General features: G+C 41.8%; 1 protein-coding gene and 1 long non-coding RNA gene across 3 annotated transcripts in view; one reads left to right on the top strand and one right to left on the bottom strand.

Annotated features, from left to right (window-relative positions):
- LOC117510490 (apoptosis-inducing factor 3) overlaps positions 1-19991 on the top strand; it is an 86317-nt gene that overhangs the window by 41709 nt on the left and 24617 nt on the right. Inside the window, exons 3-8 of one of the 2 annotated variants that reach the window (XM_034170220.1) lie at positions 5040-5272; positions 5902-6011; positions 6081-6190; positions 6264-6308; positions 6397-6493; positions 10147-10259. In XM_034170220.1, the coding sequence (XP_034026111.1) occupies positions 5046-5272; positions 5902-6011; positions 6081-6190; positions 6264-6308; positions 6397-6493; positions 10147-10259 (702 nt within the window). In that variant the 5' untranslated portion in view covers positions 5040-5045. The remainder of the gene's footprint in view (positions 1-5039; positions 5273-5901; positions 6012-6080; positions 6191-6263; positions 6309-6396; positions 6494-10146; positions 10260-19991) is intronic. The other variant, XM_034170219.1, reaches the window with a different exon arrangement.
- Positions 4445-19902, bottom strand: LOC117510491. Its single transcript, XR_004560738.1, has 3 exons — positions 19891-19902; positions 13171-13185; positions 4445-4564 (listed from the first exon to the last, which is right to left on the bottom strand). It is a non-coding gene; the product is annotated as an uncharacterized LOC117510491 (long non-coding RNA).

Raw genomic sequence — 19991 nt, 5'->3', positions numbered from 1 at the left:
TAAATATTCTCTTATCTGCTGTGAGTAAGATGCTCCTCAGTGTTTCTCAATTACCCTCAAAAGTATTGGAACACTTGGTATTTCACACATTTTAATTTGTTTATTTCATTTCAAATACATTTTTTTTCTAAAATTATCTTCCTTAACTCAAACTGAAAGCAAATCTCCTCAACTTGATATAAATTAATTAAAAATATAAAATCCAGCTTCCCGATGAAGTGGAGTAGAGGAGGATTTTCTTAAAAAGAAGACCTGAAAGTTCAGCTACAATTTGACAGAAAGTGCATTTGAGATGAAAGCTTAGATTTGATGTTTTGGTGAAAGAAACTTTTTGTATTTCTTCATAACTGATGTAAATAAAGTCCAAGACATATTCAGTGACTTCGAAATGTTCATGTTTCCATCCCCTGGCTTGTCTAAAGAAAACTGGCAATAAAATTGATTTATTATTTACAGGTTTTATCAAGTTTTAGAGATTTGCTTTGCGTTTGAGGAAGACAATTTTAGAAATTTTTATTTTATTTTATTTGTATTTCTTGTCTTTAAAATGGTATAAACAAATTTAAAATGTGTGAAATTCCAAGTGTTCCAATACTTTTGTAGGGCACAGTATCCTAACGTTATGATGAGTGCAAAATGAGTGTGGTATTACAACCCAATTCAAATGAAGTTGGGATGTTGTGTAAAATGTAAATAAAAACAGAATACAATGATTTGCAAATCCTCTTCAACCTATATTCAACTGAATACACCACAAAGACAAGATAATTAATTTTTAAACTGAGAGACTTTGTTGTTTTGTGCAAATATTTGCTCATTTTGAAATGGATGGCTGCAATACATTTCAAAAAAAGTTGGGACGGGGCAACAAAAGACTGGGAAAGTTGAATGCTCAAAGAACACCTAATTAGAAACAGGTGAGTGTCATGATTGGGTATAAAAGGAGCATCCCCAAAAGGCTCAGCCATTCACAAGCAAAGATGGGGCAAAGATCACCACTTTGTGAACAACTGCGTGAAAAAATAAGAACAATGTTTCTCAATGTTCATTTGCAAGGAATTTAGGGATTCCATCATCGACAGTCCATAATAATCAGAAGATTCAGAGAATCCGGAGAACTTTCGACATGTAAGCGGCAAGTCGGAAAACCAACACTGAATGCCCGAGACCTTCGATCCCTCAGGCGGCACTGCATTAAAAACCGACATCATTGTGTAAAGGATCTTATTGCGTAGGCTCAGAAACACTTCAGAAAACCATTGTTAGTTAACACAGTTCGTTGCTACATCTACAAGTGCAAGTTAAAAAATTCTACCATGCAAAGCGAAAGCCATACATCAACAACATCCAGAAATGCAGCTGCTTTCTCTGGACCCGAGCTCATTTGAAATCAACAGATGCAAAGTGGAAAAGTGTGCTGTGGTGTGATGAGTCCACATTTCAAATTGTTTTGGGAAGTCATGGACATTGTCTCCTCTGGACAAAAGAGGAAAAAAGACTCTCCAGCGCAAAGTTCAAAAGCCAACATCTGTGATGGTATGGGGGTGTGTTAGTGCCCATGGCATGGGCAGCTTACACATCTGTGATCATGGCACCATCAATGCTGAAAGGTACATCCAGGTTTTGGAGCAACACATGCTGCCATCCAAGCAACGTCTTTTTCAGGGATGTCCCTGCTTATTTCAGCAAGACAATGTCAAGCCACATTCTGTACATGTTACAACAGCATGGCTTCTTAGTAAAAGAGTGCAGGTACTAGACTGGCCTGCCTGCAGTCCAGACCTGTCACCCATTGAAAACATGTGGTGCATTATGAAGCGCAAAATGCAACAACGGAAACCCCGGACTGTTTGAACAACTGAAGTCGTACATCAAGCAAGAATGGGAAAGAATTTCACCTACGAAGCTTCAGCAGCTAGTGTCCTCAGTTCCCAAATGCTTATTGAGTGTTGTTAGAAGGAAAGGTGATGTAACACAGTGGTAAACATGCCACTGTCCCAGCTTTTTTGAAACGTGTTGCAGGCATCCATTTCAAAATGAGCAAATATTTGCACAAAAACAATAAAGTCTATCAGTTTGAACATTAAATATCTTGTCTTTGTGGTGTATTCAGTTGAATATAGGTTGAAGAGGATTTGCAAATCATTGTATTCTGTTTTTATTTACGTTTTACTCAACGTCCCAACTTCACTGGAATTGGGGTTGTATTACGGTTTTGTTTAAGAATGTTTAATTTTCACTGTTGCTGCACTTTGTGTCAAATCATAATCATATTGATATGACAATATTCAGTAAGGTATATCTTCTATTATAGATTCCATACATTCCTAATCTAAGGTGGAACTCTACTAGTGTTTACTAAGGTACACCTAATTATCGTTAAAAAAAAAAAAAAGAAATCCATCCTACCTACCATCCCTTGAGAACCATGGATGGTAGGTTGAAAACCTTTTTATCCCATGGGAACTCTCCCTACCCATCTAAGCAGCTTGAGAATATGGACAGCATGTATATAAGTGACATTTACATGACAATGTATATGACAATATTGAGATACAATAATTTGGCCATATTGTACAGCCCTGCTGTCAACTAGCTGAAAACTTTGAATATTAATTTTCATCTACATTAAAAAAAATGCTTAAAGTGGCAGGGGGTTAAGAGGGGTGTAATTAGGGGGGTCAGCTGAAAAGCAAAAAAAAAAAGAAAAGAAAAAAATGCATAAAAAGGTGGGGGTATGGGGGGGCAGAGCTCCTCCAGAAGATGAAAGGAAAAATAAGGAAAATGCTTAAAAAGGCGGGGGGTCTGGGGGGGGGGGTCTGCCCCCCCAAAAGCTGAAAGGTTTTTGCCATACTAATGCTCTCCTGAAGCATTTACTCAAAATAAAATCTGAAGGACCTAAATGGCATGGTGAGATGCTGAGGAGCTTCACTCGTTCATGTCCGCGACAAATGCATATTAGTAAAAAATTGTGCTTTTGGTGTAAAAATATACAATCCGATAAAATGTGTTATGTTATACATAGATAAAGTGACATAGTTCAATCTCCTGTTTTGGGTTTGTGGTGCTTATATCCATTGTTCCTTCTTTTCATGTCATAACAGCTCACAAACCTTGCTGCTATGTTTTCACATTGGTGTACTTCACCCAATAGATATGGAAGTTTTTTGATGTTGGTCATGCTCTTAAAGTCTTTTTGAGTGTGATCTATGGGAAGTGTGTGTCTCTGTCTTGGTACAGCTGGCAGATGGTTAGGAAGTGCAGCTTGGTCTCCACCTCGTGTTGTGAGCACTGAGCAGTGGGCGCACAGTCTGTCTTCTCTGGGGAGCCAGCTCTGTCTATGGTTGCCTTTCTCCACAGCGAGGCTGTGCTCATTAAGTCTGTACATGGTTAAGGATTTCCTGAGCTTTGGGTTGGTCACAGTGCTCAGGTATTCTGCCACGGAGTACTGTCTGGTTAGGGCCAAATAGCATTCCAGTTTACTCTGGTTGGGTATCGAGAACTGGTTATTTTCAGGTATCGTTAAGAAATTATTCGATCCACCGATAAATATTTTTTGTGTGTAACGATTCCCTTATTGGTCCATCAGAGCAGTTTTTGAGGGTGTTTGTCAGAAAAATGATCATTCTTCTACATTGATTACAGACCCTGCCGCGGGTCTGTAATCAACCGTTTCTCCAGTTTGAAGCGTGAACCAATGAAGCAATGTTTCGATCCGCTGGCTCATTGGTTCTTTGATTCACTGCTCTTCAGAAGCGGCAAGTCCGCTTCTTAATTCCTCTCAAATCCATTAAAATATGTTAATCGTGAGTCACTTTTGTGTGGATTAAAGTCACTAACTGGGACTCTTGTCTTGTTGCGGTCAAGAAACGAGAATCGTCCTCCATTCCATTGGCACAGCTCCAAACGCTGCGTGGCTCTCTGCTGAGACAGTCTGGTCAGAATTAATAACTTCAAAATGAATTGCCGCTTTAAATAAAATGACACCTCTTTCCAAATGCTGTAATACAGACAATAAACTACAATTGACTAAAACATTTTTTTTTCCCCTCCCAAAATGAAATGTGTTGCATTCTTTATAAATTACATCCTGACGTGCAGCACAGTCAGCTGCAAGAGCTCAGATCTATGGAAAGACATACATGCCAGTAATGTCCAAAAATATGCTTTTTTTGGAAAACAGGAAAATAGTTTGTTTTTGTTTATTTGGTTGTCAATCAGGGTGCTGAGGGTGAAAATATGGTCTGTTGTACGGTAATATGGTAAAAAACCAATTTGGGATTTGCTCAAGGAACTATTTTCAGTAAGGAAGTGTGGGAGTCTGGGGTTGATATATCATGCAGAAGATTTTCCCGAGGTTGCTGTTGACACAGACTTCATGGTAGTTGTTAGGGTAAAGTTTGTCGCCGGTTTTGTGGCGCAGCATTACCAGTCCTTGGGCCCAAATATTGTGGAAGATCCCAGCGCTAAGGACAATGTTAAAGAGCTTTAATATGACCACTTGGAATTTGGGATCTGTGAATTTGATCATTTCATTTAGGATGTTGTCAACACCACAGGCCTTCTTGGTTTCAATTGATTTTATTTTGTCCTACAGTTCTTTTAGGGTAATCTAGTGAGTTCTGCCTCTCTCATCCACCCACTCCATGCACATGGAGCCCTGTCTCCTAAAGGAACCGTGCTACCATGATAAGATTTGAGAGAGACAGTGGTTTGGGATATATACCAAGACTAGTTGTGATGATGCATCATGTGATACTGTTTTTAATTGCATAAAGATAGTGGTGAAGGCTGAGCTGTAAAATGCACACCCTACCACTGCATAAGTCATGATTTCAAACGCATTTGATTCCTGACGTGTTTTAGCTTTCAAACTGGGCTTTGGTGGAAAAAGGTTTGTGGGCATCATAAATTTTAATCTGTCAGATTAATTAGGGGTTTGAAAGTATTGGGTAAATAGGCTTGGTGAGAGATACTGGGAGTGAAAGCTACAAAATTAGAATTATTATTGCTTGTTTTCACTCATGTATTTTCTAAAGACCTGTATGTGTTACACAGTTGACGTTAAAGTGGAACTCTCTCTCCTGGAAAAAGAAAAAGAGGTCGACGGGCTGTCTCCTAATGGCAAGGCGAGCCCCTTTGTTGACTGCAGACCCAACGGGGCCCTGGGACACGGCTCTGATGAGGACTCCACTCCTCTCCCCCTCTACCACAAACCACGGGACTATGTGGAGGCCTCCGTTTGTCACATTAAAGATCTGGAAAATGGACAGTAAGAATATGAAACTAAACTTTTTTTCCTTTCTTTTTTATATTTCTCAGACGATGTCAGTATATTTATGAGCATGTAGAGTCAGGTCCATATGTATTTCAACAGTGATACAATTCACAACATAACCACTGTTAAACAGTCAGAAAATAATTATTTCTTTCTCTCAGACACTGTTCAGGGCAGCATGGTGGCTTAGTGGTTAGCACTGTTGCCTCATAGCAAGAAGGTCATGGGTTCGATTCCCACCTGTGGAGTTTGCGTGTTCCCCACGTGTTTGTGTGGGTTCTCTCCGGGTGCTCCGGCTTCCTCCCATATCCAAAGACATGCAGGTTAGGTGGACTGGAAACTTTAAATTGTCCGTAGGTGTGCCTGCAGGTGTGAGTGTGTTTGTTTGTCTGTTTGTGGCCTTGCGACAGACTGGCATCCTGTCCAGGGTGTACCCCACGTCTCGCTCCATGACTGCTGGGATAAGCTCCAGCCCCCAACAACCCTCATTTGGACTAAGCAGTTGAAGATGAGTGTGTGAGACACTGTTTACTATGGCCATGTTAACTGGGTTTTAGAACACAGCAGTTTACTATATATACATAAATAATATTACTGATATATTGTTACTGTTTGTGTGACAGGATGCGTGAGGTAGATTTGGGAAGTGGCCGAGCATTGCTGATCAAAGAACATGGAGAGTTCTCAGCCTTGGGCCACAAGTGTCCACATTATGGTGCACCTTTGGTCAAAGGTGAATAGTCTTATCATTTTAATTTTCTCTTTTAAAGAATGCAGTTGATGGTTGCTGCTTTCGTTAAAGGTGTGTTGTCCAAAGGACATGTTCGATGTCCCTGGCATGGTGCGTGTTTCAACATTACAACTGGTGACATTGAGGACTTCCCAGGCCTGGACAGCCTGCCTACCTTTCAGGTGAGCCTTTTTTGAAAAAGCATTTTCATGTCTCTTAAAAAATGCACATGTCACTCATGTATGTTTGCTTCAGGTCAGAGTCGAAAAGGATAAAGTGATCATTCGTGCAAACAAGCAGGTAAAAACAAAATTTCAAGGATATGGAGAATTTATACAAAAAACATAAGAGGCATCTGTTTAATTTAAGATCTCTCAAATGTTTCCAGGCTCTTCAATTGCAGAAACGGTCAAAGCCAATGGCCCGATGTTCAGCTGTGGTTAATGCCAGCACCGGGTTCAGCCATGTTCTCATTATTGGCTCAGGTGAGGGGGTTATTACTCCTCTGCTCTTCTGGGTGTCTGTACCTCAACACATCAAACCAATCAACTCAAATACAAAGTAACTTCTCAAAATACAACAAACTCAAATGTAACCACAAATCAAAAATGGTTAGGAAGGCATGATAAATATAAATAAATAACTAAATAAATAATAAGCAATGCAGTAATTCTGTATGAACTGTAGGAACAGTGTGAACCCAAAATATTTTTTTGTTTTGTGAAACTGAACACACTTAATATATGTCCATTCTTGTATTTAAGACCAAAAACACTTTCAAAAAGGACAATGAAACATTTACCACTTTATCATTCCTTCTCACATCACTGAACAGACATTTTGGCATGGATGATATAAGCAGTGAAGCATTTCAGGTGTTATGTTATTCCATTCTTGCAAACACATCTTACAATGTGCAACGGTGCGGGGTCGTCATTGTTGCATTTTCATTTCAAACTTCCCCACACATTCTCTCTTGAGGACAGGTCAGGATTGCAGGCAGGTCAGTGCAGTGCCCTTTCCCTCTTCTTCTGCAGTCATGCGTTTGTAATGCATGCAGTCCTTTGTAATGTGTGGGTTTTGCATTGTCCTGTTGAGAAATGCATGGATGCCCCTGGAAATGTCATGTTGAATGCAGCATATGTTGCTTTAAAATCTCAATGTACTTTCTGCATTAATGCTGCCATCACAGATAGCAGGAGGTGGTAATGGCAGAAAGTATGAGGTCTGTTAGAAAAGTGTCGGACCTTTTAATTTTTTTCAAAAACCTGATGGATTTGAATCACGTGTGCTTGCATGAGCCAACCTTGAACCTTCGTGCGCATGCATGAACTTTTTTCCGCATGTCGATTGCATCATTTTCTGGTAAGCAGCCTTTGTGTGAAGTGTGTGTCGTGCGCTCAGCGTTTTTTCATTCCAAGGAAAAAGACAGAACAACTGGAGCAGCGCCACATCAAATTTTGCCAGAAACTGGGCGACAGCCAGGTGGCAACCATTCGGAAGATTCAGACGGCTTTCAGTGATGATCCTCTGGGCACCACACAGATTAAGGAGTGGTACAACCGGTTTAAAGACGGCCGCACAACGGTGGAGAGCGAGCCACGCTCCGGTCGGCCATCAACATGCTGAAATAACCAGATCATTTCCAAAGTGAACGCTGTGGTGATGTGGGACCGTCATGTGACTATCCGAAAACTGTGGAAGAGGTGGACATCAGCACTTTTTTGGCACATTCCTGTTGTGAAAGTGTCGTGACACGGACCCACAACAGGGGGCGTTAATGAACGGACAATGGATAAGCCAAAAAGTAACAATTTAATGTTGTGAATCGCACAACGAAGTACAGACAATAACAATATGGTGGAATGTCAATTATACACAAGGTGACGTGTGGGCAGGCTCGACGATAGAAGACGTCAGGCGAGAGACGAGCCGGATCCCACACAGCTTCCACCACCAACGGATCTGAAGAACACCGGAGCCGCCAAGCCCTGTGCCCCAGGTGGCTACTGTCTTCAGCAGTCAGACCCGGTACTGCTGGCAGAGAACAGAGACAGCACTGATGAGTGTGAGTTCGCACACTCAGTAATCCCACAGTCAGTGTTTAGTTAGGAGGGAGCACCTCCACCTCCAATCACACACTCGTGCAGCTCCTGTCTAACCACTTATCTGGTTGGGGTGTGAAGCGAAGCCGTCGCTGATCACACCAAATGCCAATCCCACAGATAAGGCAACACCACAGGAAAACGGCTGCAAAGAAGTTCAGACTATTAGTCAGCGTTAAGTGTAGCAGAGAAATTACCTGAATGGTAGCTGATTTCTCGGCGGGGAGGTGGAGTTGCAGTCCGGCCTTTATGGTGGTGGTGATGTGTAGTGGATGAGTGACAGCTGGTACGGATGATGAGTGACAGCTGTCACTCCCGGTCACTCCGACGCCCTCTCGTGCTTGAAGCCCGCACTTCAAGCAGGGCGCCATCTTGTGGTGGTGGGCCAGCAGTACCTCCTCTTCAGCGGCCCACACAACACATTCCATTGTGACAGAAGATTTGGCGGTGAAAATCATGCCGATGGCTTCGGCACGAAGCTGCCGACGGTGGAGCAAAAGCGCCTTTGTGTTGAAGTCTCACAGGACATGCTGTGACATGCCCAGGTCTTCCACAATTTCTCGGATAGTCACACGACTGAAAAGTCACCGAAAGCCATCTGAATCTTCCGAATGGTTTCCTCCTGGCTGTCGCCCAGTTTCTGGCAAAATTTGATGTGGTGCTGCTCCAGTTGTTCCATCTTTTTCCTTGGAATGAAAAAACACCGAGCGCACGACACACACCTCACACAAAGGCTGCTTAACAGAAAACCCCACCCCATGCAAAAAAGAAAACTGCAATATATACTGTAATTGTAGCATCTTTCGAAATATTACAATGTAATTGTTTTGACTTCATGATTAGCTTTGATGAACCCTGCATTGAACACAACATTCAAGTTTATGATATATAATGCTCCTGACTTGGTAGTACTTGTTTTAGAGAGTCACAAAAGCTACATAAGTACTGATATTATTACAGTGATCATGCAATTACACATGTAATTTCAAGTCACAGCATGGCAAGTTGTAGTAAATCAAGTGTCAAGGCCAAGCCAAAAACAAGATCTCAGGCTAACAGTGTGACTGAATTAAAACCTTTGACAATGGTTTATGTTTTTGAAGAGCATGGACAAACTTTACACATAGTGGAATAGCTAGATAATTGAAAATAGACCATACTTTGTTACATTCAAGGGGTGGAGGGTTATTTTCAAGATATAGGATTAATTTTGATGCCAAAATGCTGGTATTAATATTGTGAATCATTTCCCAAATGATGTATTGAAATTCTGACTTGTGATTTTACCACCTCCTGCTATCACAGAAGTGTAAATTACACTTGCCAAGGTCACTGACACAACCCCGTATGATGACAGACTCTGGCTTTTGGACTCGATGATGATAAATGTGTGGATGGTCATTTTTGGTATGGAGCACACAGCCTCCTTTTCTTCAATAAATAAATAAACAAATTAAAACTGTAATATTGATTCAACTAACCACACTTTTTCACTGTGTGATGGTCCAACCCAGATGTCTCAGAGGCCAGAGAAGTTGATGCTGCTTCTGAACGAGGTTAAGGGCCATGTCACACTAGAGCACGAATACCGTATAAATCACACGAACTGGAAAAACAAACAGAATTCGAGTTGCATTCGTATGGGACAGACGTTCGTGTACGAATACCCAGAATGTGGTACGAAGCCGGCTCCAATGATTTGTGCAATTCAGACTGCAGCAGCTCCTGAATCAAGGTAGACTATGTAGAGTGCAAGTTGAACGTGGACATAAACCTTCCCCCATGAAAAAATAAAAAGAGTAAAATAAAAAAATTCAAAAATTCAAAATTTAAAAGGTTTAAGGCTATTTAATGTCTTAAATTTGCTTAATAGCACCAACATATCAGGTTTTACAGTGTTCAAATATTTTACACAATGGTCTCCTCTGATACCTGTTGAATGTGGTTGGTCCCCTTATGTGGAATTATTTTAACCACTGGGATGTCCGTAAGTGTCGTGTTGCTGTTGTGTTTTATGGTGAACGTGTCCACAGGTCCAGCAGGTCTGGTTTGTGCTGAGACACTGAGGCAAGAGGGCTTCACTGACCGCATTGTCATGTGCACTATGGACAGACATCCTCCATATGACAGACCTAAACTGAGTAAGGTTTGTATGCAGTTCTCACCCACATAACTGACACAAAAGTGACAAGTTCACCAACTGCACAGCTGCTGCTTGCTCTGTGGAGTGAAAACTGGAGCCCCAAAAACAAAGAGGAATAAATCAACAAAGTTGTAATCAAAACGTGCACAACTTTCCAATTGGGTGGGAAAAAAGCCGAAATCACCAGAGTAGACATTTATGGTTTTCAAAGGAATTTTGTGACAAAGCTTTCAGTGGTAATTATTGTTATATTGGTGGTGGTTAATATCACAATTCTTAAAAGTGGAAGTTGTGCACTGACCTAAACTGAACTTGTACATTACATTTTTCAAGTAGTTTAACTGAGATCATTTTGTGAGCACTGATACACAAATAGTTGCATTAGAAAACGTCAGGGAATAGGACTGTATTCCAGTAGTGCTTTTCCATCTAGCACAGGGGTGGGCAGCGAGGGCTGAGACACTGCAGGTTTTCCTTGCAACCAATCACCTCAGCAGGTGGATTGCTGATGAGCTTCTCCCCTGAACATAAACACCTGATCGTCAATGAAATCACCTGCTGAGACAAGTGATCATTAATGAAATCACCTGCTGAGGTGATTGGTTGTAAGGAAAATCTGCAGTGTCTCGGCCCTTCATGGCACATGATTGCCCACCCCTGATCTAGCAGATGCTCAAATCACTTTACAGTGGTGCCTCATATTTACTTCCACAGTTCGGACTGGTACCATTTTACAGCTGTGTCCCATTTCAGGGACTGGACCTTTCTAAGACTGAATTCGTCGACTGCATACGTCACTCATGGTGTGACCAGGATGTCTCGTATCGAATGCTCCTTGGAATGCAGTCGATGTATGCAGCCTTCTTTCCTCAAAAAACAAAGGGAAAAACAGTTGTATTCTTCATGGCCCAGACAACCCCATGAGTCCTTTGGAGTTCTTTTTTTCCCAAGAAAAAAGATTGGTAATTTTTTATTTTGTTTTTTAAGGGTACGTTAGGAATCCATATGTACAATTATAAATTAGTAATATTTATAAGAAACTATACTGAGAAATTATTACTAAACTACGGGTTATGCTCACTACGCTAGGTTGTTGTTTGAAGCTGTAAAGGTTGCCAGGCAACATGGGGGGTAAGGGCAAAAAAAGATAATGACACAAGAGTTAAGTGGTCCATGAACTAGACCAACTAATTTCAGAACAGTTGATTCAGTCTCCAATGTCTCTGACTCTCTGACAGCCAGATCTTCATAGGACGGCCTTATAGGGGTGCAGTCTCTAAATTGCAACACCATTGTTATGTCCAAGGATACAAGCAGGTAGCTGTGAGCAGGATTTCAACCCAGGTCTACATATTGACAGGCCGTCCTCTACTCGTCCAATATAACTTTTCTTCATCCAGTATTTATCTATTGAGGCTTTTCAGGTTTCAAATCTTGCAAAACCTCGGAGAGGTCGCTGCGCTGTGAGATCTCAGTAACATTGAGAACTGCATTGAGATGCTGTGATCGGGCTTCACTTTAACAGCTGCACACGGACTACACCATTAACATTGCAACATAAGGGGGCTAGCAAGATGGCTGCCGATTAGACGTGTTTTTTGGAGCTCCTCAGGGCATGAACCACTTTTATATTTAAAACGTATTTTTTGTCAACATTAGAGCCTCCATCTATCACTTCAACACAGCAGAAGTCGTCCGACAGCATTTTTGATCAACTGAATCACGTTAATGGCCGGTAAACGTAACGGAAAGGGTCACCACGCAAGCGGAGCTATGGCTAAAGCTAGCCATGCTGCTACCACAAGCTCATACGAGATGGTTAGCGATGATGAGGACGAGATACCACTTGTATGGCAGAAAATCTCCAAATCCATCTCCAACTCTTTCAACGAAAGATTTGACAAGTTCGAGGAGAAGTTTCAAAGTCTCATGACCAACCAACAAGTGCTGATTGAGAGGGTGACGGATGTGGAAAATCAGGCCATGGACCATGAGCAGCGAATTAAGTGTTTGGAGACATCGCTGACGGCTATACAGCAAGAAAACAGAGTGCTTCGCTCCAAGCTTGCGGATTTAGAGGGCATATCCAGACGCAACAACATTAAAATAGTGGGCATCCCAGAGGACGAGGAGAAGGGAAGGCCTTCCGACTTTGTCTCCCATCTGATTCCTAAGTTACTTGGGGCGGAAAACTTTGACAAGCCTGTAGTCATCGACAGGGCGCACCGCATACTTCAACCCAAACCAGCGGAGGGCTCGAAGCCGCATACCATCATCGCACGAGTGCACTTTGCTCAAGATGAGAAGATTATGCGGCTTGTGAGACAGCGCACATTGGAGTACGGTGGAAAACAGATCTACATTTTTCCTGACTACACGGTGGAAGTTATGGAACAACGACGGAGCTTTAAGGAAGTGTTGAGAGTATTGCGGGAGAAAAACATCCAGCACTCTCTACGTTTCCCAGCGTGACTTCACGTTCTTCATCGTGGGCAGGTAAAGGTGTTCAGTAGCCCTGCTGACGCTAAGAATTTTATAGACAAAGACCTCTGTCAGATAGATGGCGGCCGCGATGTGAATGACTAATCTGAATTCTAATGGTTGGCATTTCGTTTTATTTTAAATATTTCTGGGGGCCTACGAAGGACAGTAGCCAGCCTATTTTTCTTTTTTTTTTCTGTCTTTTTTGGCCTGTGGCCCCAAATGGTAATGTGGGTAGCCCAGCTTCGTTTAGGGAAGCAATGGGTGGAGCTGTTTAAGCATAGATTCTGTGTGAGTGTTTTTTTTGTTGTTGTTGAAGTGTTTTCCTCACTGCCAGACAAACACTAGAATGTGTTTTTTGTTTTGTTGCAAATGTACTTTGTTTGATATTTCAGTCTGTTTTTTGGTTAATAATGAGCAATATTGTTGATACTTTGTCTCTGGTCTCCTGGAATGTTCGGGGTCTTGGTCACCCTATTAAACGAGGTAAAGTTTTTGCACACCTGAAGTCATTAAAAGCTGACATCATGTTTCTGTTGTGTGGGCCGCTGAAGAGGAGGTACTGCTGGCCCACCACCACTAGATGGCGCCCTGCCTGGAGTGCGGGCTCCAGGCACCGGAGGGCGCTGCCGCTTTACGGGAGCAGCCAGGACGACAGCTGTCATCCATCACTGGAGACAGCTGATCCCAATCAATACGGAGGTATATCAGCAGGACGGCATCTCCACCTCATTTGCCGAGATATCGCCTGACCAAAGAGGTAACAATCTCTGCCCATACATATAACTAACCATTGTTGTATTTCTTGTGGAGCATTTGTAGGACAGCTGAGTACTGAACAACTTTTGGATAAGTACTCACCTTCCTACACTCCTGTATCATTGTTAACGAGAGGTGGAGGTGGACTCTCCACCCTCCGTGTTACTGGGTGCAGCCGCATCCACACCTGACTGTTTTTGTTCCTTGCCAGCAGTACCGGATCCGACGAGCGGAGGCAGTGGCCACCTGGGGATTCGGGACTTGGCGGCTCCAGTATTCCCGGGGTTCGGTGGCAGAGGAAATCGGGTTGGTTCCGGTTCGACTTGGACAGACGTCTCCTATCGTCGAGCCTGCCCACACGACACCGTTGTTATTGGACTCAGTCTCAATATTGTAATCGGCTGTGTTGTTGTGCCTGTTTTCACAACAGTAAAAACAGTGTTATTTGATTCCTCCATTGTCCGTTCATTTGCGCCCCCTGTTGTGGGTCCGTGTTCCTACACTTTCACAACAGTTTCTTCAAGAAACACACGTAAAGGCCACACAACATAGTAAACTTATGGCCAATTGGATCTCTCAGTCATACCATTCTCCATTCACATCTAAGGCTAGAGGTGTAGCAATTCTTTTTCGTAAATCTGTGCCTTTTAGTTTTCAGTATTTCAGACCCAGTATTTTTTTGAAAAGTGTTTGATTTGATTCCAGATGATGATTCAGGTTACATTTTTGTTGGAGGGGACTTTGTTACCTTGATCCATACTTGGACAGGTTCTCCATGGCTCCACCTCCCAACATTCTCTCTGTACAGACCATTAACAACTTATCTAGTTCAAAAAGAATTGTGGACATTTGGAGACTGCAGCGTCCGGTTGACCGTGATTATTCATTCTACTCCCATGTTCACAAATCTTTTACACGTATCGATTATTTTTTGGTTGACTCCAGATTAATTTCCAACATAGTTAGCAGTAAGTATCACAACATATTAATATCGGACCATAGTCCTGTTAGTGTTACTCTCAAACTCTTGCTTCCCAAGCAAACCTACAGTTGGCGCTTTAATCCTATGCTACTCTCTGACCCAGCTTTTGGGAAGCACATCAGTGAGCAAATTCCTGTATTTTTTGAGACCAACGACAATGGCAAGGTTAATGATTCAATACTGTGGGAAACCCTTAAAGTGTATGTCAGGGGACAAATTATTTCCTATGAGGCTAGGCAAAACAAATGTAGACGAGGTCGATTAGAGGAAAGTGAAGGGGAATTACAAACTGCTGACCGGGTCTATAAAAGCACTCAGTCTCAGTCTTGTTGGGGAAAGTGTAATGCACGGACCCACAACAGGGGGCGCAAATGAACGGTCAATAGATAATCCAATAAATACAATTTATTGCGGAAAATGTGCACAACAGGTGGAATACTGCTTTTAGACAGTCAATCACAAAATACAATAAGTGACGTGTGGGCAGGCCCGAGGGTAGGAGACGCCTATCCAGAGAAGAGCCGGGGCCCACAAGATTCCGCCGCCAACGAAGACCTGCAGTATACTGAAGCCGCCAAGTCCCAAGTCCCCAGGTGGCCTCTGCTTCCAGCTGTCAGATCCGGTACTGCTGGCAGGAACAAAAACAGGTTAAGGGTGGGTGTGTGGACACCCAGTAAGCAGTCAGCAAACTCACAGTTCCTTCCTGAGTGGAAACAGGACTCCACTCCAAGGTAGCAGGAAACACAATCCATGCAGTACCTAAAGTAACAACTAAGAATTTAGGAGTGGATTCGCCTACTCCTCCAAATTCTCACCAACCAGCTCCAAGCTGCAAGTTACAGAAGGTTACTACTGCAAAAACGTTCAGAAAACACTTATGTGCGTGCGGCACAGAAAACGGCTGAGAGGTTACCTGTGTGGTAAGCTGATAGCTCGGCAGAGATGTGGTGTTTCTTCCAGTCTTTTATGGGATGGATGATGATGAGATGATTTCTGACAGCTGTTAGTCCTGGGTCCTGGGTGGTGACTGCGCCCTCTGGTGCCTGAAACCCGACAACAGGCAGGGCGCCCTCTGGCGTTGGCCAGCAATACCTCCTCTTCGGGCGGCCCACACAAGAAGTCTGATTATAATAACATTCTCAAGCTACAATATGAATACAATTCTATATTGGCAGAACAAGTTGGCAAAACCTTAATAAAATTAAAACAGAAACATTTTGAACTTGGCGAAAAACCTCACAAGCTACTGGCACGGCAATTAAAGCGAGAGAGCCATCTATAAAATCAAGGATAAAACAGGGCAAATGCTGACACATTTGCGGGATGTAAATGAGTGTTTTAGAGAGTTTTACTCTGACATCTACTCCTCCAAAGTATCTGCCACTCAAGTTGATTTCGACAATTTTTTCAAATCACTGTCATTCCCACAATTAGAGCCATCTGTTAAACGATACTTGGATTCAGATTTTACTGCACTGGAAATACAAGAGGCCATTAAAGCATTTCTGACCGGAAAGGCCCCCGGCCCTGATGGCTATAGTCCTGAATTTTATAAGGCCTTTAGAGATTTGCTGACACCTATACTGTTGAGAATGATTTGCCATACTTTTAAGAGTAAAGAACTTCCATCTTCTCTACGCGATGCCAATGTTTGTGTCCTTCTGAAAAAAGACAAGGATGGCACAGATCCGGGTAACTATAAGCCCATTGCGTTATTAAATTACGACCTCAAAATAATAACAAAAGTCTTGGCTACAAGGTTGGGCAAGAGTATAGCTAGCATCATACATCCCGATCAAACGGGGTTCATTCCGGGTAGACATTCTTTTTGTAATGTCCGCAAAATCCTCAACATTTTATACGCAGATCATAAATATGCTGATGGTGCATCTGTATTGTCTCTGGATGCTCATAAAGCCTTTGACACAACAGAGTGGCCATACCTTTTCTTGACACTTAAAAAATTTGGTTTCAACGACATCTTTATTGAATGGGTCCGGATTTTATATTCAAACCCTAAGTCTTCCATCCTCACAAACGGGAATAAATCCAAACCATTCATTTTACAGAGAGGTGTGCATCAGGGGGATCCACTTTCACCCCTGTTGTTTGACATTGCACTGGAACCTCTTGCAATAGGAATTCGGGCTCATCCAGTTATTAGGGGCATCACATTAGGCAAAGCGGAGACATGTGTGACTCTGTATGCTGACGATCTATTGATCTGCATGACAGAGCCCAGGACAGACTTCCATTCCTGCTCTCTTGGAGTATGTTAATTCATTTGGCAACATTTAGGGTTATACAATTAACTGGGGAAAGAGTGAATTTATGCCTCTAGTTGACGGCCTGCCTCAAGAATTTCTGGACACCTTGCCTTTTAGAGTAGTAAGCAATCATTTTACCTATCTAGGACTGAAATTGACAAAGAATCCTAAACATCTTTTTAAAGCTAATTACACAGAGCTAGTTGAGAGACTCAAAGCCAATATTGAGGCATGGAGGATATTACCCTTAACCATGATCGGGAGGGTCAATGCGATTAAAATGGTTAGTCTACCCAGATTTTTATATCTGTTTCAGAATTTACCCATTTACCTAAGTGCCTCATTCTTCAACAAATTAGATTCACTAATATTGCCCTTTGTATGGGGATACAAAGCTCACAGGATATCTAAAGCCCATGTGCATAAATCAACGAAAGAAGGTGGCCTCGGCCTTCCAATTTTTAAGCACTATTACTGGGCAGCTAACGCCAGAGTTTTCACCTTTTGGAAACACAGTACCACTGGTGAGGAGGAGCAGGATGGCACCCCCTCCTGGTTACAGCTTGAAACTCCCACTGATGGTAACATGTCACTGTTCATGGTTGTTTTCTGACCACAAGTTGGATAAATTGTCTAAGAACACTTTTGTCTTAAAGAACTCATTGTGTATACTGAAACAGATTAAGATGGCCAATCAGCTTCCTAAAGACTCTATATATGCCCCAATCTGTCAGAACCCCTCTTTCATGCCTGGGCAGTTAGACGGCACATTTGCCGCCTGGAAAAAGAAAGGTATCACAACTATAGCCAATTTGTATGTTGATGGTTACTTTGCCTCATTTGACCAACTGAGTAATAAATATGACCTCCCCAATTCACATTTTTTCTGCTACCTCCAGATAAGGCACTATGTGAAGCAGAGGTTTGAGAATTTTGAGTCTATGCCAACTTCCCATCTATTTTACGACAGTCTGTCTGGCTCCGGATTCCAAACATTTGATTTCTAAATTTTTCAGTGTGATAAATGTAGTTCCGCTGAGGGGTCGGTGGCTCACCTTTTCTGGTTCTGTCCTCAGCTGCTCAGCTATTGGTCTGCAATATTTAGATGGTTTTCTGAATGTTACTCTAAGGACATTCAACCAGATCACAATATTGCAATATTTGGATGCTCCATAAACAGCCTGAAATTTTCCCCGGACTTGCAGCTGGCTTTACAGCTTGGGATGGTGGTTGCCAAAAAGCTTATATTGTTATCGTGGAAATCCACCACTCCTCCGAGTTTTGAGCATTGGCTCAGGGAGATGGTATCTGTGATACAACTGGAATGCATCTGCTTGGACTGGCCGGACAAACGTCACAGACATGAGAAGACGTGGGGACCCTTCTTGGCTCACTGTCAAATTACCACGCTATCTGGATGACTGAGACATTGTGGAAGCATACAAGGACAGATATTGTGTTACTCTGTATTATAAATGTAAGTCAGTTGCACATATAGTATTTTATTTCCTTTCTGGCAGTTGTTTTGATTTGTTCTGTCTTGTTTTGTTTGTTCATGTTGTTCTTGTAATATTACTAAAATCTTGACAAATAATAAAAAAAAAAAATGACACCTCTTTCCAAATGTTGTAATGCAAACAATAAACTGCAGTTGATCAAAAAACAAAACACAACAAAAAAAAATAAAACATTGCAACATAAAACTATTTTTATATTGTGTCTAAAACTCTCATGAATATATTCTCTGGGTTTATAGACGTTGTTATTGTGTTTGTTTTATGTAAACATGTGAGAATCACAGGCTGTCTCTCTGTTATTTTCAATAGGAGCTGCTGTGAGCTACGCTCACTTCCTGATCATGTCGTTCTGGGGGAAAGTGAAGTTTGCTCTTTAACGTCTTGATTATTGTTCTTTACAACACTGTTTGTCCTCTTTGTTCCAGACTAATATATATAATATGTCTGAAATTCGGTTTGCGTTTATCAAATTCCACGCAGATTAAACGTAGCAGACACAGATTATTTGTTATAATTGTTTTAGCAAGTTTTCAGGGTATCATGCAGCAGTCTCTTATTAACGTGATGAAAAGCATAAAAAAATACATTTTTGTAGTATAATATTCATTTCCAATTGTCATCATGTGGATTCTCTATGTTGTTTTGACTGCAGCGACTCTCTGGCACACAAGGGATTATGGGATATGTGAAAACCCCGAATGTTGGACGACTTGCCATCCATCACTTGTTATGTTCTCCACCCCCCTCCCAAATTAAGCAAACAATAAAGAGTCAAGTAAAGTAGATCAATTTATTTTGTTGTGAACAGCATATGAATGCTTCTAAAATGTCAGTAGCGTGCTTGTCTACCTTCTTAGTGTTTTTGGCATCCTTGCAGTTCAATATTTCCACCAGTTCCTCCTCTGTGAACTCAGCAAACCCGCTGGCAGACGATTTTCTGCTGTTGTTGACATGTTTGTTACCATTTTTTCAACCAGCGTCTGTCAGCAAGTTCCTGACCTCCTCTACGTCATTAATGATGTCATCTCATGAATAATTGTATGCCGTGCTCTGATTGGCTAGTTGTTGGCAGTAAACTCTAACGCTATTGGTCAGTGGGAACCGATCCAATATAACTTTTGGTCCTAGCCTTTTTGGATCCAACATAACTTTCTGGCGCCAAGCATGCCAAAATACAGGTAAATGATGGACAGAAAGGCTAATCTGTGATTGGCTATTGCAATCTGAGTGGAGAATATATATATATATATATATATATATATATATATATATATATATATATATATATATATATATATATATATATATATATATATACATAAAAAATGACTCATTTTGTGATGGGATCATGAAAAAAAGTGTGAGACTGGGCTGTGCATCATGCAGGGGCGCAGGCAGAAATCATAAAATGGGTGGGCCCAGAAAAAAAGCAGATGGGCCCAACCTTTGGGGTTGTAGGTAAGGTGTAGGTATTATAATACACCGTTTGAAAAAGTATGCCTCGTTTGGACATCGCAAGCAACGTTATCACTTAGCCTACAGCACTGGCAAAGTGAGCACACAGACGCGATACGTCAGACACAAGTACTCTTCATGGATAATGCAAGCTGCAGTGCAGCGCCGCACACACGCACACACACATATTCAGTGCAAGTCTGGTAGCCTACTTGGCTCGGTCTAAACCCAAAACGTCAGTAGGTATTTAAATAAGGCATTGTTTCAAAAATGA

This window comes from Thalassophryne amazonica, chromosome 5, assembly GCF_902500255.1.
Source record: "Thalassophryne amazonica chromosome 5, fThaAma1.1, whole genome shotgun sequence".
NCBI classification, from domain to species: domain Eukaryota; kingdom Metazoa; phylum Chordata; class Actinopteri; order Batrachoidiformes; family Batrachoididae; genus Thalassophryne; species Thalassophryne amazonica.
Note: the sequence above shows the minus strand (reverse complement) of the source record. Positions and strands in the feature narration are given on the sequence as shown.